The 25,613-nt window shown below is 36.6% G+C and overlaps 4 protein-coding genes across 4 annotated transcripts; 3 read left to right on the forward strand and 1 right to left on the reverse strand.

Moving 5' to 3' along the window:
- The first annotated feature begins 983 nt into the window (after positions 1-983).
- On the forward strand, positions 984-9,756 carry LOC105967118 (protein TOPLESS-RELATED PROTEIN 2). The gene is made up of 26 exons (XM_088817850.1): positions 984-1,250; positions 1,311-1,884; positions 2,320-2,499; positions 2,593-2,706; positions 2,789-2,947; positions 3,143-3,320; positions 3,409-3,535; positions 3,675-3,784; positions 3,919-4,060; positions 4,210-4,319; positions 4,485-4,554; positions 4,645-4,718; positions 4,792-4,887; positions 4,962-5,057; positions 5,189-5,316; positions 6,516-6,750; positions 6,833-7,000; positions 7,093-7,194; positions 7,315-7,458; positions 7,607-7,717; positions 7,806-7,991; positions 8,096-8,224; positions 8,341-8,436; positions 8,557-8,742; positions 8,867-9,039; positions 9,143-9,756. Exons 2-26 carry the CDS (start codon positions 1,805-1,807, stop codon positions 9,393-9,395), a joined length of 3,447 nt encoding a protein of 1,148 aa, XP_088673976.1. The 5' UTR covers positions 984-1,250; positions 1,311-1,804; the 3' UTR covers positions 9,396-9,756.
- A 181-nt stretch (positions 9,757-9,937) lies between these two features.
- Positions 9,938-11,596, reverse strand: LOC105967119 (uncharacterized). Its single transcript, XM_012991697.2, has 3 exons — positions 11,430-11,596; positions 10,647-10,777; positions 9,938-10,520 (listed from the first exon to the last, which is right to left on the reverse strand). Exons 1-3 carry the CDS (start codon positions 11,462-11,464, stop codon positions 10,078-10,080), a joined length of 609 nt encoding a protein of 202 aa, XP_012847151.2. The 5' UTR covers positions 11,465-11,596; the 3' UTR covers positions 9,938-10,077.
- A 1,403-nt stretch (positions 11,597-12,999) lies between these two features.
- Positions 13,000-16,623, forward strand: LOC105967174 (uncharacterized). Its single transcript, XM_012991760.2, has 10 exons — positions 13,000-13,341; positions 13,884-13,949; positions 14,347-14,527; positions 14,694-14,890; positions 14,996-15,046; positions 15,268-15,359; positions 15,494-15,555; positions 15,755-15,849; positions 15,957-16,061; positions 16,155-16,623. Exons 1-10 carry the CDS (start codon positions 13,078-13,080, stop codon positions 16,290-16,292), a joined length of 1,251 nt encoding a protein of 416 aa, XP_012847214.2. The 5' UTR covers positions 13,000-13,077; the 3' UTR covers positions 16,293-16,623.
- Positions 16,624-17,031: 408 nt separating this feature from the next.
- Positions 17,032-19,234, forward strand: LOC105966976 (LOW PSII ACCUMULATION protein (DUF1995)). Its single transcript, XM_088817853.1, has 9 exons — positions 17,032-17,188; positions 17,313-17,510; positions 17,675-17,722; positions 17,860-17,899; positions 18,018-18,118; positions 18,211-18,403; positions 18,498-18,596; positions 18,728-18,845; positions 19,024-19,234. Exons 1-9 carry the CDS (start codon positions 17,117-17,119, stop codon positions 19,142-19,144), a joined length of 990 nt encoding a protein of 329 aa, XP_088673979.1. The 5' UTR covers positions 17,032-17,116; the 3' UTR covers positions 19,145-19,234.
- Positions 19,235-25,613: the final 6,379 nt, after the last annotated feature.

Genomic DNA, 25,613 nt, shown 5'->3' on the forward strand with positions numbered 1-25,613 from the left:
CAAATCACAACTGCGAAAACATGCAAAATCACTTATATATTACAAAAACAGAAAATATACAAACATTATAATTGATTTATACAATTGGAATCAGTAAACGAAAAATCCAAAAGAACTAAAAAAAAATTGGAGTCGATCAACCTTAATCGACTACCAGAACATAGTCGATTAGCTTAATCGACTATAAATATGTACATAGTCGATTAATGTTTCAGCCTGCGCGAAATTCTCTACACGCGCCGTTATCCGCCCAATCCAACAAAAAACCCTAATCTGCCTCCTCGTCGTCACCACACCGCTGCTACAATACACTATTCAACCAATCCCTAACAAGAATAAAATAAATAAATTAAATAATTCATACAAAAAAACACAAATTAACATTTCAATGTCCAAAAAAAAAAAAAAAAAGAAACGATTCAGTCATCATCTTCAACGTCGTCGGTGGAAACCACCGCCGCGAACTACAGATCCATCACCACCCATCACGCAACGACGGAAGGCGGTGACAAACACTCTCCACCGCCACCACCACCATCGGTCGATGTCTTGCTTTTCTTCTGAATTTCAGTCGAGAAGAGAAGAGAGAAGACGAGAAGAGAAAAGACGAGAAAAAAAGAAGAGAGAACGACAGAAGAGAGAAGACGAGAAGACGAGAAAAAAAAAAGAGAACGGCAATGGGTTAGGGTATTGAAAAGATTTAATATTAATAAGGATGGTTTGAGAATTATTAAATAATATTTGAGTAGAATATTAGGTAAGAGGGTTTTCTCGAATTATTTTTAGGAGAGGGTGTTTTCTTAACTCATTTTCCTAGATAGGATTCTTGCTAATTATCCCTTGAAAATAAGTAGACAAAAAAAAAAAACTTTGTTTATGTTTCCTATTTTAACGGACAAAAGAAAAGGAAAAAGGAAATAGAAGTAACTCACATGCCGATAAATCCTCGTATTATAAATAATAAATTTATTATTTATATATAAGTAGCAGTTATACTATTTTTACGGAGAAACTTAAGTGAAATTTTACAATTGAAGTGAAAATAGGAAAGTACAGACTAGAAAAGTGAAAAGGAAAAGAGGCTTCTTCTTCTTCTCTTCTTTCTTCACAGAGAAACCCTAGATTTGCATTGTTGAATTCCCGGCGATTACAAGTTAGCGCTTCTTTATGGTTCGCCAGCATGTGCACACAGATCTAGAAACAGTTCAATTCTGCTGCTCGTTGCGAGTTTTGAATAGGGTAAGGGTTTTGTAGAGAGAGAGAGAGAGAGAGAGAGAGAGAGAGAGAGAGAGAGAGAGAGAGAGAGAGAGAGAGAGAGAGAGAGAGTTATAGAGAGAGAGAGAGGCGGGGTTCGGTTATGTCTGTGCTGTAATTTTCAGATAGAATTTTGGAGGTTTATTTTGTTAGGAAGCTTTGATTCTATAGGTTGAAGATATATTTTTTTTAATTCGGGGGTTATTAATTTTGTTTTTGCTGATCGAGGTTGGATGGTGTTTTAATTTGGTTTTGAGGTTGGAATGTTGAGGAAATTACGCACATTATATTACTCTTGATTTTGGAATTACGAGTTTCTCCCTGCCTTCACATTATTGCTTAGATTTTTTTCATGGTTGATGTATAATTGGATACTGTAATTTGTTGAAGAAGTTTTCGTGGGAAGTAAAGGATCGTGTTTTTTGACTGGAAGTTGGTAAATTTTGCTAAGGTGCTTTAGGTGTCCTCGTTTTTTTTTGTTTGCATTGTTGATTTGGTTACTGGTGGAGATTTTGCGCTGGAGTGGTTGGGGGTGCCCGGAGGCGTCACTATGTCGTCTTTGAGTCGAGAATTGGTATTCTTGATACTTCAGTTCTTGGATGAGGAGAAGTTCAAGGAGACTGTCCATAAGTAAGTAGTTTTCGTGGCTTTTGGCTTACCTTTGCATTTTGTTAATCTTGTTGCGAGTTTTAGTTCGTGATTGATTGTTGTACTTCCCTCTATAATGCAGTAAATGTGGAGTAACAAGGCTTATTATATGGCATTTAGTTGGATTCACTATAAAATAGTGTTGATGTAAATAGATTTCAAGGATATCTGAATTTTATTTCGTTAGATTGGTGTTTTTAGATTTCTTACATGACGTATAATCATCTGCCTCATTTGGACGATTTAATTGTATTCTTAGCCAAAACGGAATAGACATGCCAATTTATGTACGTCCCCATGCATAAACAGCTACTTGCTTACAAGGAGAATATACTAAAGCAACTCTTGGATGGACCACGGGAAATTGTATTACTTTATGTCTTAATTGTGTCACAAATTCATGTATACTTCCCTTAGGTTGGAACAAGAGTCTGGTTTTTTCTTCAATATGAAGTACTTTGAGGATGAAGTCCAAGCTGGTGAATGGGATGAAGTTGAGCGTTATCTAAGTGGATTTACGAAGGTTGAGGACAACCGCTATTCTATGAAAATTTTCTTTGAGATTAGAAAGCAGAAATATCTTGAAGCGCTTGACAGGTATATGACGGTATCAAAAAATGTAGGATAGTAAATTTGATATTAGTGCTCCCTTTGATAGCTGTTTTATAAACTACGTTTAATGCTTTTCAGACAAGATCGAGCAAAAGCAGTTGAGATTCTTGTCAAGGATCTGAAGGTGTTTGCCTCTTTTAATGAAGATCTTTTCAAAGAGATCACACAGCTATTGACTCTCGACAATTTTAGGTATTAAAATTTTAGTAAAATAGTTTGAATGCAGTTCTGGACCTTTTTTTTATCTTTTGATTTGGTATGGTAATATCTATAGGCAGAATGAGCAGCTCTCGAAATACGGGGACACAAAGTCAGCACGCAACATTATGCTGGTTGAACTTAAAAAGCTTATAGAGGCAAATCCGTTGTTTCGTGACAAACTAGCTTTTCCTCCTTTCAAGGCTTCAAGATTGAGAACACTCATTAACCAAAGGTATATGCCAGCACTCTGATGTCGATATATATAATTCCATTTTGTCTTTTAATTTCCTATATTATGATGATGTTCGGGTTGCTTATTGCTTCTTTGCGATATTAGATTTCATTATCTGTTTTGCCTTTTTTGAATTTCACAATGGTTGATATGCATAATCTTTTAATCGTATTTTCTTATTTGATGGTCTTGCAGTCTTAATTGGCAGCATCAGCTCTGCAAGAATCCACGATCAAACCCTGATATCAAAACACTTTTTGTTGATCATACTTGTAATACGAGTAATGGAGCTCGTGCCCCGCCTCTTACTAACACCCCTCTTACTGGACCAATTCCAAAACCTGGTGTTTTTCCTCCTCTTGGAGGCCATGGTGTAAGTAGAGTAGTTGTTTTAGACTGAAACTGTGATAAATTTCTTTGTATCTCACTCCTTTTTCTTTTTAAAATTATTTCCTTTGCAGCCTTTCCAGCCCGTTGTTTCTCCTCCTCCAAATGTTATGGCAGGTTGGATGTCCCCTGCTAACTCTTCTATACCTCATGCCGCTGTTGCTGCAGCTCCTCCTGGGCTTGTTCAGGCACCTAGTCCCGGTAAATTGTTCTAACAATCAGCATTAGCTTATTCAAAGTCTTCTCACATTACATTAAATTTGAGATTCAGTACAATGTGCACTTACATTACATGATAATGAGATTGAGTGAAGTATGTTCTTTTACCCGTTATTGCCAGCTGCATTTTTGAAACATCCAAGGACTCCTCCTGGTGGTCCTGGAATGGATTACCAGACTGCTGATTCTGAGCATTTGATGAAACGTCTTCGTACTGGACAACCTGATGAGGTGCGGACAACTGTAGATGTGACTCGTTAATATGTTATATTATATTAAGTTTCACCTCTACTGTTTGGTTTCTTATACTGAATGTTCAATGATGATGCACCTCAATATCATGACACACTTTTGATATTGTGTAGATGTCATCATTTTCCGGTTCTACTCATCCGGCTAATATGTATTCACCGGATGACCTTCCCAAAACTGTTGTACGGAACCTTAGTCAAGGATCTAATGTTATGAGCATGGATTTTCATCCGCAGCAACAGACTTTTCTCCTAGGTTGATTCTCGATTATCCACTTTCTTTAGACTAATCTGAATCTTGCATTACGTAACTGCACGGAAATTCCCAGAAGGATGAAATCGTCATTTATATTATTGGATTATACGTGCCTCTGATAATGTGACTAACTGTTATGTACATCGTAGTTGGAACGAACGTTGGTGATATTAGCATATGGGAAGTTGGTTCCCGAGAAAGGTTAGCACTTAAAACCTTCAAAGTGTGGGACATATCAGCTTGTTCAATGCCATTCCAAGTGAGTATTTAATATGCTTGGCTGCTTCTGCCTTTTAAATTTACTCTAAATCTTTCAACTTTTTAATGATTTTGCTTCTGTGTCTTAAGTTTGGTCTCAAATCTCTTATTGATTTTATATTAATATTTTAGAATTTAACTAAGCTTTCACTTTACTTCTTTTCAGACAACCTTGGTTAAAGATGCCACTATATCTGTTAACAGATGTGTGTGGGGCCCAGATGGGTCGATACTTGGTATACAAAATTGTCATGTTATGTCATGCACTTAATTCTGAATCATCTTGTTCGGTAATTGCTGATATTTTATATGTTTTAATTTTGAAGGTGTTGCTTTCTCAAAGCACATTGTTCAGATATATACGTATAACCCAGCTGGAGAGTTGAGACAACACTTAGAAGTGAGAATTATTTTAAAACTCTCTCTCTCATCATACGGTGTTTCAAATACTGATGAATCTTGCCAAATTGTAGATTGATGCTCATATTGGCGGGGTGAATGATATTGCCTTTGCTCATCCCAACAAGCAGCTCTGCATTGTAACATGTGGGGATGACAAGACGATCAAGGTAGCAGCCATTTCATCTATTATGGTCTCGCAATGTGGTATTTTTTCCTTTAACGTTTTACTGTTGTGTTATAGGTATGGGATGCGGTAGCTGGTCGCAGGCAATATACCTTTGAAGGTCATGAAGCTCCTGTGTATTCTGTCTGCCCTCACTATAAAGAGAATATTCAGGTAGTTTATTAGTAATTTGGTTCCTATCTTCTTTAGTGTGGTGCTTTAGAATTTGAAACGATGAACTTTTTAGGCATTATTTGATAGATAAAAATGAGAGAGGGCTATCTGATTCTAGCCTCTGTATGCAGTTCATTTTCTCTACTGCAATTGATGGGAAAATAAAAGCGTGGCTTTATGATTCTCTGGGATCGAGAGTAGATTATGACGCCCCTGGACTTTGGTGCACAACTATGGCATACAGTGCTGATGGAACCAGGTATTTGTAAAATCCTGCTGCTTTGGAAAAGAACTGGTATTTTCTAGGAAATTTTTGTATGTGTTGTTAAGATGGACTTAAAATAAAATTATTGTGCATAGGTGTTTGAAGTGGAACCACTTTGGTAATATGTTTAGATTAAATGGATAGAAGATTTTTAAAGATTTAACCGACAAAATGGGCATGGACCACAATTAATGCTTTAACTATTAGAATGTTTAGTTCAAGGAAATGACGACAGTAAATACCATCCAATGTACTACTCCCCTGCTGAATACTTTAGTCATTGCGAACAATGAAATTGTTGCTTGTTAATGCCTATCTTCTGCAGTTCTTTGCGAATAATGCAATTTACACAGATTACTGTATAGAACAAAAGCATTTATCCTAGTGGAATTATATAAACACATTGGACCCTTCATCCTACGTGAACTAATATTGCAGTATTACTGTACGCTGGCTTGGAACAATGATCTTCGTTTCTGAAGGTTATCAGTTGTGAAGTCCGGGGGAGTTAGGTTTAGAAACTCTACAAAGGTTTTGCTATTGTTCTTTGCTTAAATCATAACATGTACAACTTCTTAAATAATGAGAAAGCAATAGATACTAGCACTGTGGCTGCAGAGTGTCCATGGAGAAATAATAGAATAGTTCTGAACTTACCGGCCTCGGCAAAAGTTGCAGCAATCTGACTTGCGGTTTTTATATTTTGCTCAAGTCAAAACTTTATAGTGTGACAGCTACATTAGATATTGGCTAAACCTCTCAGTTAATTTTTGTATTATTTTGCTAGCTCCGCAGGCTTCATATGGCTGTTGAACTAGCTAAATGTTAGGTATGAAATCCATGTCTTAAGATATAGTTAATTCAACTTGAGGGCTAGCTTGTGCATGTTTGAGACCATTTAATGGAGGAGCTCTGGGCAGCTAGTCACAAAAAAATCTGTTGACCCTACTGAAGAATATGTAGCAATAATACTATTGAACTTAAAAGGAACTCACCCAATTCGATCCACTTGTCTTTTCGTGGTATTAGTAGGTCTGGTAAATTTTTTGAATCTATATCGTGATGAACCAATGGACTAATCTTAGTGAAATGGAAACATTACAAAATATATGTCCACACAGTTCATGTATTAAAGTTCATAAGATGGCTCGGGGGCTGTTCAGTTAGTTATTTGTTTGTATAATCCTTTTCAGGCTCTTCTCTTGTGGAACCAGCAAAGAAGGGGAATCTCACCTGGTCGAGTGGAATGAGAGTGAAGGAGCAATAAAGAGGACATATTCTGGTTTTCGTAAGCGTTCTTTGGGTGTTGTGCAATTTGACACAACAAGGAACCATTTCTTAGCAGCCGGTGATGAGTTTCAGATAAAATTTTGGGACATGGATAATACCAACATTCTTACTTATACTGATGGTGATGGTGGACTTCCCGTAAGGATCTGTAGCATATTCAACTTGATTTATTTATTTAATTATCATAAAATTGTAAAATTATTCTGTATTATTATTGCAGGCAAGCCCTAGATTAAGATTCAATAAGGAAGGTTCTTTGCTGGCTGTTACAACTAGTGATAATGGAATTAAAATCTTGGCAAATAATGATGGGCAGCGCATGTTGAGGACGTTGGAGACCAGAGCATTTGACGGGGCACGCGGTCTTTCTGAAGCGGTTAATGTCAAAGTAATTTTTTTTTTTTTTGCTTTTTCGTGTTTTGCTTTCGACTTTTTCAATTATTTTTGTTGTAATTTTCTCCTACATATCTCTTTGTACAGCCTATTATTGGTGGTCCTTTAGGTCCCATTGCTAATGTTTCTTCGTCAGCATCACCCATCCACGAGCGTCCCGATAGAATTCAGCAGGCCATGTCCCTTCTGGTAATGCTTTCATTTTCTTTACCGGACTTGCTTTTTTTAATCAATCAGTTGGCGGATTCTGTTTATCAAATTTTGTGTGTCGTAGAATCTTCTGCTCATTTGATTTTAAACCAATTACAGGGTAACATGGAAAGCAGTAGGGTAGCGGATGTAAAACCAAGGATTGATACCACTGACAAAATTAAAAGCTGGAAGTCCCCTGACATATCTGACTCGTCTCATGTCAAGACTCTGAAATTGCCCGATTCTCAGACACCTAGCAAAGTATGTTACAGGGGTGGATGATTTGTCGAATCGACATACATCTGTTCTTCCTTTGTTTTAAATAGTTTGATTTCGCAAGAAGATAATTAGATTTTTATTGAGTCACGGGTGCTTTTCTTGATTAACCACTATAAATAATGTCCTGCAGATTGTGCGGTTACTATACACAAATTCTGGGCTAGCAGTGCTAGCATTGGCTTCAAATGCTGTTCATAAACTTTGGAAATGGCAGCGCCACGAACGCAATCCATCTGGAAGGGTCAGAAAAGTGTTTCATTTTCTTTGCGACATGATTTAATTAGCTCTCTCATTTCATTTAATCTAAACGATTTGATGTGTACTTTCAGTCTTCTGCCTCTAGCGTGCCACAGCTGTGGCAGCCTCCGAACGGGGCTCTCATGTCTAACGACCTGAATGATGGCAAACAACCAGTTGAAGATTCAGTTGCATGTATCGCCTTGTCTAAAAATGATTCTTACGTCATGTCTGCTTCAGGGGGGAAGGTCTCCTTGTTCAACATGATGACTTTTAAGGTTGATTAACAAACTTTCTTGAAAATCCCGGAAATGATTGTTCGAGAATATTTGCGTTTATGCTCTCTATTTGGAACTAATATGTATTATTTAATTCTGGTCAGGTCATGACAACTTTCATGGCGCCCCCTCCTGCAGCAACGTATCTGGCGTTTCATCCTCAAGATAACAATATAATTGCTATTGGAATGGAAGACTCTACAATACAGATTTACAATGTCAGGGTTGATGAGGTAAACTCTCTGCTCAGCTGTTAGTCGACTTGAATTTTGTTACCATCTTTTTTTATCTTTCTGATTTTAAGGAATTTAGTAACTATATTTGACATACATGTTGTGTGAACTTATAGGTTAAAACCAAGCTCAAGGGCCACCAGAAGCGAATCTCAGGGCTTGCATTTTCTCAAAGTTTGAACATATTGGTTTCATCCGGAGCTGATGCACAGGCAAGTCTTATCGATTTTACCTATATACATTTTCTACGTTGAAATATTTCCGATTCATTGTGATTTTTTATGATTAATTTGCATTTTCTACGTTAAAATACTTCTCAATTTCAATTGCAGCTTTGTGCATGGAGCATTGATGGATGGGAGAAGAAGAAATCACGGCCGATACAACCCCCACCTGGTCACCTATCTCCATTGGTTGGAGAAACTAGGGTTCAATTCCATAACAACCAATCCCATGTACTCGTTGTTCACGAAAGCCAAATTGCTATTTACGATGCTCAACTTGAATGTTTGCGCTCGGTGAGTGCCTTTGCTCTATGCTATTCATTTTTCTTCCAGAGAAGTATGATAGATACGATTCTTTGTTTTCGCCCGCCATCCAGAAATTATTTACGATTTTAATGATGATTTCATTCAATTGCAGTGGTATCCAAGAGATTCACTCGGCTCTCCCATTTCAAGTGCTATATACTCGTGCGACGGCCTTTTGATCTTTACCGGATTTTGTGACGGTGCTGTCGGAATCTTCGATTCCGACAGTTTGAACCTCCGATGCCGTATTGCACCATCTGCGTATATATCTTCATCAATTTCCAAGTATGCACAACATTATCGAAAAAACCCCTTATCCCATCCGTTTTCAAGATTCTCCTCTTATCAACTGTTCTTTTGACATCGAAAAATCTTCTTTTTTTTGTAGCAACAATGGGAATGCGTTTCCGGTGGTAATTGCAGCACATCCATCAGATCCGAATCAATTTGCCCTTGGAATGAGTGACGGAGCAGTTCATGTGATTGAGCCTTCGGATTCAGAGGCGAAATGGGGTGGATCGACTTTGCAAGAAAACGGGGCTTTACCTTCAAATCCATCGAGTTCTGCTTTGAATAACAATAATAATAACAACAATAACAATAATAATAATACGCAGCCATCGGAAACTCCATCTAGGTGAACAAACAAACAATACTGCAAGAGGGCCTCTACGTTAAATACAGAATACTTCTACTAGGTACTATTGTAAAGTCTTCTTCATCGTCATCATCATCTATCTCCATTATCGATCTTCGTCGTTTTATTTAGGTGTAGAACTGCAGAGAGTCTTAGTTTTAGTTTACGTGTTAACCACTTTACTGGGTTGCCCTTCCCATCTTTGTACTTTATACCCCATTTTCCTTTTTTTTTCTTATTGTTAAATTAAATTTATTATAGATGTTAATTATCTAAGCATTTACGATGTCTTTGTTGGTTCGAATCCATGTCGGAGAAGTAAAAAAAAGTCGTACTTAATTGCACTAGTACGTTTTTTTATTGAACGAAAGGTTGCAGCTAATTGCGAATGGTTTGAGACAATCATCATTATTAACCTTGTTGTAGACAATAGGCACTCATTATTAAGAACAACAAAGAACATAAATAGATTGAAAGAGTATTATCAACATATAACTATTAGAAACCAATTACATAAAAAGAAGTGTTCCATCGTAAACTGTTTCGAAATACATCTTCGCACGAAGGAAACAAAAAAGCCGGGACGACCAAAAACATTCATCCACTAGTCAAATTCGCTCGATTTCATTAACTCAAAATCTATATCTATTATCTATAATATATATTATATGGGCTTAAAAATGTAGCTAACCAATTGCTGCTAATATCTTACTGAAAACAAGTTCGACAGAAACACAAGTCCTGGTCAGTACTGCATCTCCTTCGTTAAACTTCTTCATAAGAGGTTTCTCGTTTATCCGCATTCCGTTTTCACCGGCTTTCACATCCTGCACGTAACACACGGGAGTCCTCTTTGAAGTTCTCCAAACAAGTTTACGAGGAGAAACACTTAGCTTCTGAGGAGGCAGAGTTTCCCTCAACGCTCGGATTTGTAGAGGATATCCGATTATTGCTTCACCGTTTAATTTACTTGTCAGACAAACAAACGGGACATTCTCTGATCCTTGGATCGTCTCAACACTCAAATGCACATCAATCAACGATGTTTCGTTGCCTGTAATTCCTCCACTTTCGGTATTATCAGTTTTAAGCTCGTCAAGGAGCTTCGATTTTTTTGTCTTTTCACCATCTAGAGAGAGAGAGAGAGAGAGAGAGAGAGAGAGAGAGAGAGAGATCCGTTATGTCTCTTCTACTGGTAAAGTAACAATAAGTCGATAAGAAAGTTATTACACATAAAAAAACAAAGGCCGATTACCTGAAAAATCACCAACGGTTGCATTTTGCTCTATGCCATGTATTTTTAAGTCGGTTTTTCTAACACAGTCATCGAACTCGGCGCATCTCTGTTCTTTCACCGGGTTTGCTTCCTCCAAGTTATACCATTCCCTGACAGTTGATTAACATAATGAATTCAATACATCTTATTATTTTCTATTAACAAACTTAGCACGAGGCAAACGATAAATTATCGAGCAGTGACTTTCGTCTGACAAAACGGGCTCGGAATTGAAAAAAATTAAATCGAAACAAAATTTTTCTTGACAACTTAAAAGTAAAATGTACAAGCATAGGGTAAGGTAAAGTTGGCAAATTAACCTCGGATAAATTCGTTTACAGAGAGCGAAAACCATATGAAATATAGATTCTTTTCTGGCCATGTCATAAAACTAGCAGATTTTCTAGCTTCTATTCACACACACACACACACACAGACACACACACACACACACACACACACATACACACACACACACACAAAGTACCATTACACACAAAATAGAGATTCTTTTCTGGGCATGTAATAAAACTAGCAAAGTTCATTTTTCTAGCTTCCATTCACACACACAGACACACACAAACACACACACAAACACAAACACACACACACACACACAGAAACACACAAACACACACACACACACACACAAAGTACCATTACACACTCAAACAAACACATGGAAACAGAAAAACAGAAAATGATAAAACACAAAAAAATACAAGTGTAATATGATTCGAAAAAGGTAGCTGAGATTATTACACAGAGGAATCCTCTTTGCAACTACGTCGTTTCATGGGGTTCTTGGAAATTTTCTGGGGCTATTTCTTTCTTTCTTTATAGCTTTTCCTTTAGACTTTGGGATGAAAAAAAATCAGTAAAATGGATAGAGGGTTTCTTGTTTACAGCTTGTCTTCTCCGGATTTTGCTTTTCTAGAGAGAGAGAGAGTACTTGTTGTCCAATGGCGGTTTGCTACCTGTTTTCTGAATGTACGGACACTCTGCTCTTTTTTTTTGTCTTATCCTTTCTTTACTCTTTTTTTCTTTTTTTTTGGGTAAATTACAAAAAACCCTTAAACTTATGCTAAATAACTAAAACACCCCCATCTATTCGTAGTTACCAAAACCCCCAGATATTTTCTTTTATTTCTCACCTATTTAACAGAAGCTATAATAGACTCTACACATTTTATGTTACAAAAACTCGATAAACAATTAATCAAAGGATGATTCCAGTTATTATGGATAGGTGGGTTTTTTTTTTTATTATTTAACCTAAGTTCAAGGGGGTTTTCGTAATTTACCCCCTATTTTTTTTTTCTTTTGTTAGTAATGACTTTTGAACATTATTTTTCAAATTTTTATTATAAGGCGTGTCATATTTGTAAAGTTACATAATGAACCCTAGTGTTGGTCCCATTAAGCCTAGTAGCCAAGCCCATAACAAACTGCTAACTTGTCCCAACATTGAGTATTGTTTGTGAACGTTACTAATTATGAGTAAAATTTAAAATGGTAAATATGGCAGCCCCTGAAATAACAGGTTTGAATTACGAAAAAATTCCATCATGTTTCCTTAATTACAATTATCCCTCAACAATAAATTTTCTTACACGTCCACTATTGCGGTGTCAAATTTAGTGGAATTTTCTACATTATGTGGAATATTCTCCAGTTTGTACCCGTTTTGTCCCATTCGAGCTCTACATTTTGAAACAAAATGATCATAACGGATTGTATCATAAACTGCCATTTGCACAAAACGAGACAAACTATAGAACATTCCACAAAATGAACAAGATTATGTTGAATTTGACACCATAACAATGGACGTGTAACAAGATCCACAATTGAGGCGTGAGTGTAATTACCTAAACATGAGAGATTTTTTTCTTCATAAATTAACTTCACCTGAGGAGGCAACCCTAATTTACTCAGTTTAAAATTTATTCAAGGAATGATTCTTTTACGCATTTCACTTGGTTCCAGGCGAAATCGCCGTTTTTTTCGGCTTCGACTTTTTGGTTGCTTTTCGGAATTTTGAAGAACGAACAGAAAGAGCAAAAACGAATTCAGTTTTTTCCAGGCATTTTTTTCCACATTTTCAATTAATTTTTTTAAGAATCATAATCTACGAAATAAAACGAACTTAAGAAAGTAAAAGCTACCAAAGAGCAAAAATTACCTCCGATCTATTGACGTACGTCTCGAAAACTTCAAAAAAAATAGAGAGTTTAAGAAAGTTCAAGAGAATTTGAATTTTTAAAATTTTAATAATGAATAAAAAAGTGCTTATGTATAATTTTAACAACCCTATAAATAGCTTTCCTATTTCAAAATTATTGGAAATGAAAAACCTCTGCGCTAGGGTTTAAGCTATCCCTGCTATATTTCTCTAGAGTATATTCCGATGGCATCTTCCGTCAGATTATTGCTCTCCAGAGCTTCACACCGGAACGTATTCCATTCTCCCCGGCCGTCTCATCTGAACAATTTTCTCTTATCGAGTCTCCACTCCTTTCTCTCTCATCCCGAACCATATTTCCATTCCCATTCTAGAAACTTCTCCGCGGAATCCATCACCCAAGACTTGAATTCTTCTGTCGCCGCCGCTCTGAATCTAGACAACCGTATTCCGGCCACCGTCATCACCGGATTTCTCGGCTCCGGAAAGGTGTGAATTTTTTTATTTTTATTTTTTGGTCGGGGACGGACGCTTATTTTATTTGTACTGTATGTATTTCTTTGTCTTTTTTGGTGATGCAAGAAGAAAGTTATATAATAGTTACTTATTGATATTTATTGTATTTCTTTTAATGAGGTAAAATTGATTGTGTTGTGAGTAAAGCTTTAATCTTTATCATGAATTAATTTGGTTTGTTGAGTTATTGTCGAAATGGTGGTTCACGAATCACGACGAATGATCTTGAATTACACATGTCTTAGCTTCTTTAAATCTCCCTACAGACTATAGAAAAGGTTTCTATTTGCCCGTTCATTTCTTTTTCACGCGTAAACAATTGCTTGGACTGATGGCTTGAAAGTTATTTTACTGTGTTTGTCACAATAGAGGAATCAGTGTGATTTTATATTCAATTCGCACAATAGCGCTTCAACCATGGATGGGTTATAAGTTTCGATTGTACATTGTGTATGTACGTGTATAATTTGCGTGTAAATGTTCTGTATATTTTACTTTCATATTATATGTGGCAGACCACTCTTCTGAATCATATATTGACATCCCAACATGGAAAGCGGATTGCTGTCATAGAGAATGAGGTATGACTTTGACTTTGACTTCCCTTTTTTTGTTTTTGCATTTTTGATATTAACTTCTGTAGTGACCAATTTCTTTCGCGGGATCCATATTTGTGCTATATTAAGTTTTTTAACCATGACATCATGAAAAAGGTGAGGTGGAAAAGAATCAAGATATTAAGCATAGGTTACCCTTGAGATTATGAAAATATGGGAATTCCAAGAAATTGATGATCTATTAGATGTCATGAATAATGAGATAAATAACTCGAGAATCAGTATTCTTGTCAAGCAGTACGTCAATGTGTGTGTGTATATATATATATATATATATATATATATATATATATATATATATATATATATATATATATATATATATTGAACTTTTTTTAATTTGTGATACTTTTGGGTGCAGTTCGGTGAAGTAGATATTGATAGTTCGTTAGTTGCCAGTCATTCCTCATCCAATGATGACATCATCATGGTCAACAACGGTTGTCTATGTTGTACCGTGCGTGGAGATCTTGTCAAAATGCTATTGGAATTGGTCAACAAGAGGCGGGACAAATTTGACCACATTGTTATAGAAACAACCGGTATGTCAAATAATGTGAATCGATAAGAACTACACTGTTTACTAGTGTTTTCGTTCCTTGTTTCTTCTTTTCATTCTTTTATGTATCTCTGTGTAAACGTAAGTATTTGTTGAAGTGGATTAACAATGTCATGGCGTTTAACGCCATTCTTTTTTTTATTATTCAGGTCTTGCAAAGCCTGGTCCTGTGATTGAAACGTTTTGTAGTGACGAGCTGCTTTCACGCCATGTGAAACTCGATGGAGTTGTTACTTTGGTCGATTCTGTAAATGTCACTAAACATTTGGATGAAGTGAAACCTAGGTTTGTGGTGAATGAGGCTGTGGAACAAATTGCTTATGCGGACCGTATTATTTTGAATAAAGTATGCATTTTTTCTGTTCGTATGGGATTTTTTTTTCTTTTTTACTTTACATTGGGAGATTCTAGGGTTTCTGTTGTGCTTATGCTTGTCGGTTAATGTCGACAGATAGATTTGGTGAGCGAAGCTGATGTGGATACATTAACAAAAAGGATTAAGGTGGGTGTCGTGTTCTTCTATTTGTTATAAATAAAGACCGTTCATTTGCAATGCAATACGTGCTGGTTGATTTTTGATACTAGCGAAATAAAATTATACGACGTGTGATTTCTTTCACATAGTTCTTCTTCCATCAATTTGGAATCCAAACGAACATTGAATTTTTTTTATTTCATTAATTAAATCGGTATCAACTGTAATTGTTGGTATCGCTTTTCCAGCTTATCAATGGAATGGCGCCAATAAAGCTAGCGAAGCATGGTTTAGTTGACATGGACTTTGTTTTGGGAGTTGGTGGTTATGATCTCGACAGGTATTTTTTTTTCATCATAAATTCATTTATTGCAAAAAAATAAATAAATAAATTGAAGTATTTTTCATATTTTAGTATTGATCATGCTAAATTAATGATTTTTTTCTGATATTTAAATGCATCGTCTTCTGCAGAATTGATTCCGAAGTTAAACCAGATGATTCTCATTGTTCTCATCATCATGAAACCGGGCATGGTGTGTATTATGCTATATATCTTAACTATTCATACTAAATCTTATTCTTGATATTCTTCTCGAGTTATTTCTGCAATTATCTTTTTTCAAAATTTGTATGCAGAATTAAGTTTATTAAAAAAAAAAAAAAAAATGTTACCCGTGCTTTAGTGATTTATATACTACTATTCTTATAACTTTGCAACCTCGTTTTCTATAGAGCATCACAAAGGGCATCATCATCATAATCACGTACACGATTCTGCCGTCACCAGTGTCAGTATTGTTTCTGAAGGAACTTTAGATCTCGATTATGTAAGATTCTTGCTTCTTGCTAATTGCTGTCCTTTTTTTTTTTTTTTTTTTTAATAAATACATTTAAAATTCTGATTATTGTAATATTGGTGCTGGTAATAATACAGTTCGATGATTGGCTCGAAAGATTGATAGAAGAGAAAGGTGATGACATGTACAGAATGAAAGGAATATTATCAGTGACCGATTCTGAACAACGATACGTTTTCCAGGCAATAAATATAATCTTATTTCTTCATTCGTGTTAAAATAGTTGTGCTGTCTGAAATTTTTTAATCCTCGATTCCTTGTTTTTCTTTAATTAGGCGGTGCATTCTATTTTCGATGGCTGCCCAGGCAAGGAATGGGACCCGGAGGAGAAAAGGGTAAACAAAATTGTATTTATCGGGAGGAATTTGGACGAAAATGCCCTTAGGAAAGGCTTTAGAGGCTGTTTAGTGTGAGTAGAGTCGACTAACGGAAGCTTCCGTTGATAGCTTACACTAGCGCGAGGAAACGTACTACGGTCGTTAGAAGGTTCTGCAACTGTGATCGATCTTTATTTTATCTAGAAGGAAAGACGAAGAAATTTGTAAAGTTTTTCACAGGACCAGGTTACAAAAATAATATTAGCCAAAATCCTCCTATAATGCAACTTTTTTTTTTTTTTTAGCAAACTACCCCCTAAACCTCACCATTTAGGGGATGGGTGATAAACTAATGTATTATATGGGGTTTTGTTGGTAATATTAATAACAAGGGGACTTTTTGGCAATTTGATTTAAATTTAATAAACGAGTGTTGTTATTTACTGAAATTCATTAAACCTTTGCCTCGGGAATGGGTATGGATTGCTATGTTTCATCTGATATTTACAAGTCGAGCGATACATTTTAATTTTTCTTGTTTCAAAATGTGGAGCTCGTATGACGTAAAACTGGAAAATATTCCACATAATCTAAAATATTCCATTAAATTTAACACGCAATGATGGACGTGTAAGAAAATTCATAATTCAGAAGGATGGTTGTAATTACCTAAATATGATGGGCATTTTTCGTAATTTAAACATATCTCAGAGAGTTGTGAGAGTAATTTAACCCTATGTAATCTACACACGTTGGCAAAATTATTCTAAATAAATAAATAAATAAAAATGGGCCAATCAGATTATGCCACCTACTAGCACCACAGTCCACATAAATATTTATCTGTGAGCAAAATTGAAACTAAAAAAAAAAAAAAGAAGTTCAAACTCAACTACGAAATCTTGAGCTGTGACTTCAAAATGCCGTTATTAAATTATCCAACGGTTTCTTGGTTTCCAATTCTATCATCTTCATCTTTGTCCAAGTCACAGGTTCTTTTTATTTATTTATTAATTAATTAACTTATTTATTTTTTCCATTCTAATTACAACATGTAATCAAGAATGTTATTGCATTGCAACTTCCTAAAGTTAATATTGCTTCAAAAATATGCAGGGTCTTATTACACATGGAGGGTTTCTTCGAATCGAGAAATCGAAACGTATATTATGCAATAAAAAAACCGTTGTCCGAAAATTGTCGAGAAATCTCGATTTTGTGATTAATGCCGCCGCCGCTGCTGGTGCCGAGAGTGGTTCTTCTGTAGATTTTGATGTGCCTTTTCCAATTGATTATACACAACTTCTTTATCAAGTAATCTTTCTCTATTTTAAATTAGTGTTTTTTTTCGACATAATCACGATTGCCATTTTTATCGAACATTTCGTACAATTCTCGAAAAATCGAACAAACAACTTCGTAAATTACTCGATGTGAATCAAAATTTAGCCGATTTTGTAATGACTAATGATTAACAGGCCAAAGAAGCAACCGAATCGGCACTAAAGAACAATGTGCAGTTAATGGTAACTCGATTTTCGTTATTCTCTTCTGTTTTTTTTTTGTTTTTCATTTTCGTTTTATAGTAACGACAGAAGAATAAACATACAATGTACCATACTAAAAATTGTCAGAGTTTGTGAGAAACAAGTTTCTGCAACAGGAAATCGAATTCCCGACGTCTGGTTTGGAATCTGTACCAGGTAATAAGTATCTTTATGCCTTAAGACACCTTTCGAAAATAAAATCAAATAAATTGTCTTAAAATTTTAATATTTATTTTTACATGCAAAAAATTTCGTGTTTATTATATATGATCAGGCGACGGTGAAGGCGGTATAGAAATGACAGGGAGTATGCAACTTATTCGTGAATTTTGCGACCTCGTCATTACTCCAGAGAAAGTCACACGGACTCGAATTGTACGTTCGGAATTCAGAACTTTTATTTAAAGATTATTCAAATATTTTTCTAAATATAATGTACAATGGTATTTTCGTAAATGTGTATATAGTTCTTTCCCGAGGCCAACGAAGTGGATTTTGCAAGAAAATCGGCATTCGGAGGATCTTCATTGAAATTGGACTACTTAACAAAACCGTCGTTTTTCGAAGATTTCGGCTTCGGAACGAAAGTTAAAATGGCTGACAGAGTAAAGCCGGAAGACGAACTTTTCTTGGTTGGATATCCGTATTTTAATGTTAATGGTAATATTTCTTAGTCTTTTGTCTCTAAATATATATAAATTTATATACATGTATATATATAAATTTTGGTGATGGCTTTTTCGATGCGATGAAGAGATGCTTGTGGTTGAAGAACTGTATAAAGAAGCTGTGGTCGGGACTTTGCGTAAAATGATTATATTCAACGGTGAACTTGACAGAATACGATCCGGCTGTATCCTTAATTAGTTTGTTCATAATTGTATTTTGGTGTCGGAAAAGACTGCGTTTTTTTATCCATGAATTTTTTTCTTTTCGTTATGTCGGAATATTTGAAGTTTTCGATATTGACGTACGATAAAAAAGATTATCCGGCGTTTTTCTATCCGAAACTGGCTGCACTGACGCAATCGTTTCTGCCGAAGATGGAGACTGTTTATTACATTCACAACTTCAAAGGTCGAAACGGAGGTGTCCTTTTCAGGTTCGATTTTGCATCTCTTTCTAAATTTCGTATTCTTTCAAGTTCAAATTAATTATATTATCATAGAACTTGCTGCATGTTTTAGTGTTTTTAATCTCTCTCTCTCTCTCTCTCTCTCTCTCTCTCTCTCTCTCTCTCTCTCTCTCTCTCTCTCTCTCTCTCTCTCTCTCTGTGGCAGGAGCTACCCTGGACCATGGAAAGTAATTAAAAGAGTGAGAAACAAATATGTATGTGTGCATAAGCAGGAAAAGATGCCATCACTTAAGGAAGTTGCTTTGGAAATTCTTCCTTCAGCATAAACTCTGTATGCATGTATATATATGCTTATATATATATACTTTCTATGAATCAACTTTATATATCTTTCTTTATATATTGTATTCTATCTATCTCTCTCTTTTTGTTTCTAAGATAGGAGCTTGGTATGAATTTTTAAAATTACTAAATAAATCCTATAAGCAAACAATACTTATAGGAGCTTATTTGCATAGAATAGATGATGAGAAAATAAAACTAGTCACTAATTATTTTTAAATGATTTTAGAGAGAAAAGTCTTTATTTATTAACATTCTGACTTTTCTTTCCTATTTTCAAACGTTGATCGAACTCCCCGGGATGAGCACAAACTCCACATTGGTATGATATTGTCCAAATTGGGCCGGGCCCAACTGATTTTGCTCTTGGGTTTCCCCAAAAGGCCTCATACCAATGGAGTTACTATCCCCTCCTTATAAAGGATAGATCTTTCCCATATTTAACCGATGTGGGACATTGTTTGCACCTCAACAATCCTCCCCTCGAACAAAGTACCACATAGGTCGGACCACAAAGGACCACCGAGCCTCCCCTCAATTTGCGCCTGGGGCTCACACCACCGAGCCTCCCTCCTGGAGCTCGTCGAGCCGCCTCCATTTGCGCACCGGGAGCTCACCATTTTTTTGTTCGACACCGAGGATTCGAGAATTTCCACCACATGGTTAGGTCTGGGCCATGGCTCTGATACCACTGTTGGGTGGCCGTTCAAATAGCATTAATATTACAGACCTTTAATCAAATGAATTACAATGATTAATAAGCCTAAGGGGAAGGGGATTATGACTTAATAAATAAATTACAGAAATAATAATAATAAGAACGAATCTGGGGCAGATCGAAAATCTGCCCGTTTTCAGCTCCGGTGGAGAAGATGACACATTAACGGCTCAGTCCTCATTTCCCGTGTCCACGTCCGGAGTCCAGTCGGCGGCAGCCAGCACACTCCCGGTGTCAAGCTCACAGATCCACGCCGAGCAGTCAGAACTTCATCCGAGTGCTCAGATCTCAGCCTCACTCCGACTGTAGTCTCAACCCAACCCAAAAACCCCAACGAATCGAACTCACACACACAGTGTCTCCCCAGATCTGTTACCCTCACTCACAGAGGTCACAAAACCACTCACCACAGAGAGGTTTAAGACAAGAAGGTAGAAGATGGGAAGATTTCGTTGTTCTCTTCATCTTCAAGAAGGGAAAGAGAATCGACCGAATCTCCGACCGCCATGGAATCCGGCGAAAGATTCGGCCGCCGAGAAGAGAGAGAAGAGAGAAGGTGCAGCTGCTAGGTTAGGGTTTGAAGGCTTAGAGAGAGTGGGGTGATATATATATGTGCCATGGATGGCTGAGATCGAGACTTATCAATCAACGGTCCAGATTGAATCTGCTTGGGCTTTAAGTGAGCTAATAGGCCGACACCAAGGGAGTGGGCTGCACAAGATGTGTTAGCAATTTTGGGCCAAATAAACATTTGGGCCCCTTTTATCTAACAATCTCCACCTGGGACCAAATGGACTATCGGGACAAAATTGGGATATGAGGTCATCATTGCCGTTTTAAATGTACCTGCACAACAAAACACAAAGTCAGCAACGTACGTTAAAAAAATAATCACACAGATTAAAAATAGGGGCAGTCACTAAGACAGCCCTATAATTACACACAGTAATTAAGATTGAGAGATTAGGCTCAAGCTTTTTAAGCAAGAGCGAAACTTCTCGAGTGGTAGACACTTAGTACCCATATCTGCTGGATTAAATTGTGATGAGATTTTTTCCAGCTTGATAATACCCTGTTCCACAATATTACGAATAAAGTGATACTTAATCTCAATGTGTTTAGTACAATCGTGGAAAACCGGGTTTTTACATAATTGAATTCCTGATTGGCTATCAGAGTAAACAGTGACACCCTTTTTAAGAAAACCAATTTCGCGCAGAATGCCTTTAAGCCATATGGCTTCTTTCATTGCCTCGGTGGCAGCGATGTATTCAGCCTCGGTTGTAGATAGGGCTACAATATTCTGCAGTTGCGATTTCCAACTAATGCATGATCCACACAAAGTGAAAACGTAAGAAGTGGATGATTTCCTACTGTCTCTATCATTCGCAAAGTTGGAGTCAACATAGCCAATTAATTCAATTTCAGTTTCAGATTTAGAAAAATTTAGGCCAATATGCAAATAATGTTTCAAATAACGAAGAAGCCATTTCAAAGCTTCACAATGCGGCATACTTGGGTTCGACATATAGCGACTCAAACAACTTACCGCATAAGCTATATCAGGACGAGTGCTTACCATCAAGTACATCACATAACCTATCGCATTGACATAAAGAACATTTTGCATAGAGTCAATTTCAGTTTCAGTCTTGGGGGACTGATCCTTACTTAATTGAAAATGGGCAGCTAAAGGCACGTTTGCAGGTTTAGCATTAGACATGGCAAATTTTTCTAAGATCTTACTCACATAATAAATTTGATTCAAGAACAGCAAATTATTATCTCGATTGCGATCAATGTTCATGCCCAATATTTTCTTAGCATCCCCTAAGTATTTCATGTCAAATTGTTCACTTAGACACATTTTCACATGATCAACAGATTTCACACAATGGCTGATTATGAGCATATCATCAACATAGATCAACAAGAAAATATGCACAGAGCGAGTATCTTTGAAGTAAAGACAAGGGTCATAATCACTTTTCTTAAACTTCAACGAAAGCATGCAAGAATCGAATTTCTTATTCCATTGCCTAGGTGATTGTTTCAAGCCATATAAAGATTTTTTCAGCAAACACACATATTCAGGCTTTTTAGCATCTACGAAGCCCTCGGGCTGTTTCATGTAAATATGCTCATCTAACTCACCATGCAAGAAAGCAGTTTTTACATCCATTTGTTTCAATTCCCAATTAAAATGCGCAACTAATGCAAGCATAATACGAACGGTGGTAAATTTAACAACGGGAGCAAAAACTTCAGTATAATCTATACCTTCCTTTTGCGTGAAACCTTTAGCAACAAGACGAGCCTTATACCTAATGGAGTCTACCTCATCCTTAACCTTAAACAACCATTTGCAGTCTATCAAAGAGCAATTAGCAGGTTTAGGAACAAGAGTCCAAGTTTGATTAACATGCAGAGAGTTCATTTCTTCTTTCATAGCATTTAACCATTCAGCTGATTTATCAGATTTTACAACATCCCTAACAGTTTTAGGTTCATTGCTATCTATAGATTCAAACACATTGAAAACATGAGAAGCAAGATGAAAACTATCAAAACGTTGTGGGGGCCTAGCATTTTCACGTCTAGGTCGACTCTAGCAAGTTGATAATCAGACAAGTCATCCACATTAGGCAAGTCATGTTCAACATTTTGGTCATGCAAACTTTCAAGTATTTCAGATTCAATATCAGGCAGATTTTCAGATTTAACAGTAGACAACTCCACCTCATTTGGAGTAGCCTCTGAATTCACAACATTATGCACAACAAGGCAAGGAAAAACAGATTCATTAAAAATCACATCACGACTAATAACAGTTTTATAGCCATGTTCCCCTTTAAACCAAAGTCTATAACCTTTAACCCCTTCAGGATAACCCAAGAAAACACATTTCACAGAACGAGGTTCAAGCTTATCACTTTTATGATGCATGAATGCAGCACAACCAAAAACACGTAAGTTGGACAAATCAACCTTTTTACCCGACCAAACACATTCAGGCAAATCACCATTCAAAGGCACAGAGTGAGATCTATTATTCAAATAGGTGGCAGTCAAAACAGCCTCACCCCAAAACATAGTTGGTAAACCCGAAGTGGCGAGCATGGCTCGAACCCTCTCTAAAAGAGTTCGATTCATGCGTTCAACCACCCCGTTTTGCTGAGGGGAGTAAGGAACAATTTTGTGCCTTTTAATACCAGATTCAGAGCACATAACATCCATTTCTTGATTACAAAATTCTGTACCGTTATCTGTCCTAAGGGTTTTTATCCGTTTTCCTGTTTGGTTCTCAATATAAACTTTCCATGTTTTGAACTTATCAACAACATCAGATTTTTGTTTCAACAGGAAGACAAACACCTTACGAGAGAAATCATCAATTATGGACAGAAAGTAACGGTTCCCACCATGTGTAGGAACACTGGCAGGACCCCACACATCAGCATGCACATACTCAAGAATATCATAACATTTAGGGGGATTGGGGGAAGGGGTTGGTTGAAAACAAACACGAGTTTGCTTTCCAACGATGCAAGAGTCACACATAGTAACCTCATACACTTTATCATTGCCAAAATAGTGATTGTTATGCAGAATGCTGAGGCCTTTATTACTAATATGACCTAGTCTATTATGCCACAGAATAGAATGATCACTTTGGACAGCATTAACAGAAGCAGATGATTCAGAATGACATACATACATATTTTGCATTCTTATGGCCTTAAAACATAGCAGATTACCCCTCATAATTTTCATGCAACCACTACCCCAACCACCATGAAACCCATCATCTTCTAAGATAGCACATGAAATCAGATTTTCACTCAAATTAGGAACATGCCGCACATTTTGCAAAGTTAACACATAACCAGTTTCAAACTTTAAGCAAACAGTTCCAATTCCATGAACTTGGCGTTTTGTGCCATCAGCCATAGTCACATTGCAATTATTCAACGATTCATAGTGGGAGAAAACATGTTTCATATGAGTCATATGATGTGAGCATGCAGAATCTAAAAGCCAATCATTTTCACCAAGAGATGATAGCACAGAATTCACACAAGCATGTTCACCAACCATAAACACATCACCAAGATTATTATCAGAAACATGATTAGCATGCTGATCATTAGAGTGCTTATTAGGCTTAGCACAGTTCTGAGCATAATGACCAGGTTCACCACAATTATAGCACTTACGACTGTTAACACGAGTTTTCGACTTACTCCTGCCCCTGCCCTTTTTCTTTTGAAAATTGTTTTGATGATAACCATTTTGAGAAACATTTTGGTTAGAGGAGGAAGGCTTATTTGAAAATCGGTTTTGCTGTCTTCCTCTCACAAAGTTCACCTCACCAAAACTCTTATTGCTTTTGTTAACTCTTAAATCCAGTTCCTTACTCTTTAAACCATTTATAACAGTTTCAAGAGAAATATTATCCCTGCCATACTTAATAGCAGATTTCAAATCGTTGTAAGAATCAGGGATTGCATTTAACAAAACAATGGGAGTATAGTTATCAATACTTTTGTCTCCCGTCAGTTTAATATCCTGAACTAATCTGGTAAACTGATCTATGTTCTCATCAATATCTTTGGTTATATCCAATTAGAATCTAAAAAACTTTTCGAGTAAAAACAATTTTGAGGGCAGAGAAGTTTCAGTGTACAACTCATCTAACTTTTCCCACAGACCTTTGGCAGAATCATGCATACCTACCTTTCTAATCACAGAGTCAGAAAGATTCAATATAATGGCAGAGTAAGCAAGTTCATCAAGTTCTATTTTCTTAGAAGCAGTAGTTTCAGCAGCATAAGATTCATCAATAGCCACATAACATCTTTGTTGAATTAACACACCTTTCATTTTCTGTTTCCAAATAGAAAAATCACCCTTACCATCAAAATGAGCCATAGAATAGACAGACATGGCGGTCATACAAATTTCAGCACATAGCAAGATATTAGACCAATTTTTCACAATAGTCCCAAATTGGGACAGGTGCATATGCAACAAGGATAGGCAATCTTGGAGACCCTCCCTCACAGGATTCCAGGGCACTTGCGGTCCGGTCAAGTGAGGTCGAGAATCCAAGTTATACCACCCTTTAATATTTATATATATAAGTGAGCAGTTTATATATATATGCAGCGGAAGAATAATGTTCACACAGAAGCAAGAGTGGCACACAGACCACAACAGAACACACAGAGTGGCTCACATACCACGAATCACACACAGTGGCTCACAGACCACAGAATCTAAAGATAAGACAGTACCAATCACAGCAGAAAACTAAATCCCAACCATAGGGGGTTTAGGGTACAAAACCAAAGCATCGTCAAGTTGGGGGTGCTCGTTCAAATAGGGCGTACGGAAATCCAACCGGATTCCGCTCAGGTATTGTACCCTAAACCCCCTATGGTTGGGATTTAGTTTTCTGCTGTGATTGGTACTGCCTTATCTTTAGGCCCAACAAGTTTATGCCAGAATCTTGGTGGAACGTCGTTCTTGCGATACCGGGACAGGTTTCCCGATGATCAAGTCAAAATGAGTGTTTTGAGTGTACTATTATGTGTTTTTTAATAAAGAACATTAGAGAAAAATAGTTTCATTAGAGTTTCTAACATAATTCCCTTCTTATTAATTTGGACGTAAGCCGCATTCAATGGGCTTTTACGTTAAATAAGCTCCAGTTCGCTTAAAACTGTGATCCC

The sequence above is a fragment of the Erythranthe guttata genome, chromosome 5, assembly GCF_056151865.1.
Source record: "Erythranthe guttata isolate IM_541 chromosome 5, IM_541, whole genome shotgun sequence".
In the NCBI taxonomy this organism is placed as follows: domain Eukaryota; kingdom Viridiplantae; phylum Streptophyta; class Magnoliopsida; order Lamiales; family Phrymaceae; genus Erythranthe; species Erythranthe guttata.

Excerpts from the sequence above, each read along its gene's own strand:
- LOC105966976 (XM_088817853.1), top strand. The coding sequence starts at position 17,117 with ATGCCGTTATTAAATTATCCAACGGTTTCTTGGTTTCCAATTCTATCA. Across the intron at positions 17,511-17,674 it reads ATACACAACTTCTTTATCAA|GCCAAAGAAGCAACCGAATC; the intron begins GTAATCTTTCTC and ends AATGATTAACAG. Across the intron at positions 17,900-18,017 it reads TGGTTTGGAATCTGTACCAG|GCGACGGTGAAGGCGGTATA; the intron begins GTAATAAGTATC and ends ATATATGATCAG.
- LOC105967174 (XM_012991760.2), top strand. The coding sequence starts at position 13,078 with ATGGCATCTTCCGTCAGATTATTGCTCTCCAGAGCTTCACACCGGAAC. Across the intron at positions 15,360-15,493 it reads GGTGGTTATGATCTCGACAG|AATTGATTCCGAAGTTAAAC; the intron begins GTATTTTTTTTT and ends CGTCTTCTGCAG. Across the intron at positions 15,850-15,956 it reads GAACTTTAGATCTCGATTAT|TTCGATGATTGGCTCGAAAG; the intron begins GTAAGATTCTTG and ends GTAATAATACAG.
- LOC105967119 (XM_012991697.2), bottom strand. The coding sequence starts at position 11,464 with ATGAAACGACGTAGTTGCAAAGAGGATTCCTCTGT. Across the intron at positions 10,778-11,429 it reads TGCAAAGAGGATTCCTCTGT|GGAATGGTATAACTTGGAGG; the intron begins GTAATAATCTCA and ends ATCAACTGTCAG. Across the intron at positions 10,521-10,646 it reads AACCGTTGGTGATTTTTCAG|ATGGTGAAAAGACAAAAAAA; the intron begins GTAATCGGCCTT and ends CTCTCTCTCTAG.
- LOC105967118 (XM_088817850.1), top strand. The coding sequence starts at position 1,805 with ATGTCGTCTTTGAGTCGAGAATTGGTATTCTTGATACTTCAGTTCTTG. Across the intron at positions 7,195-7,314 it reads AGCAGGCCATGTCCCTTCTG|GGTAACATGGAAAGCAGTAG; the intron begins GTAATGCTTTCA and ends AACCAATTACAG. Across the intron at positions 8,225-8,340 it reads ACAATGTCAGGGTTGATGAG|GTTAAAACCAAGCTCAAGGG; the intron begins GTAAACTCTCTG and ends GTGAACTTATAG.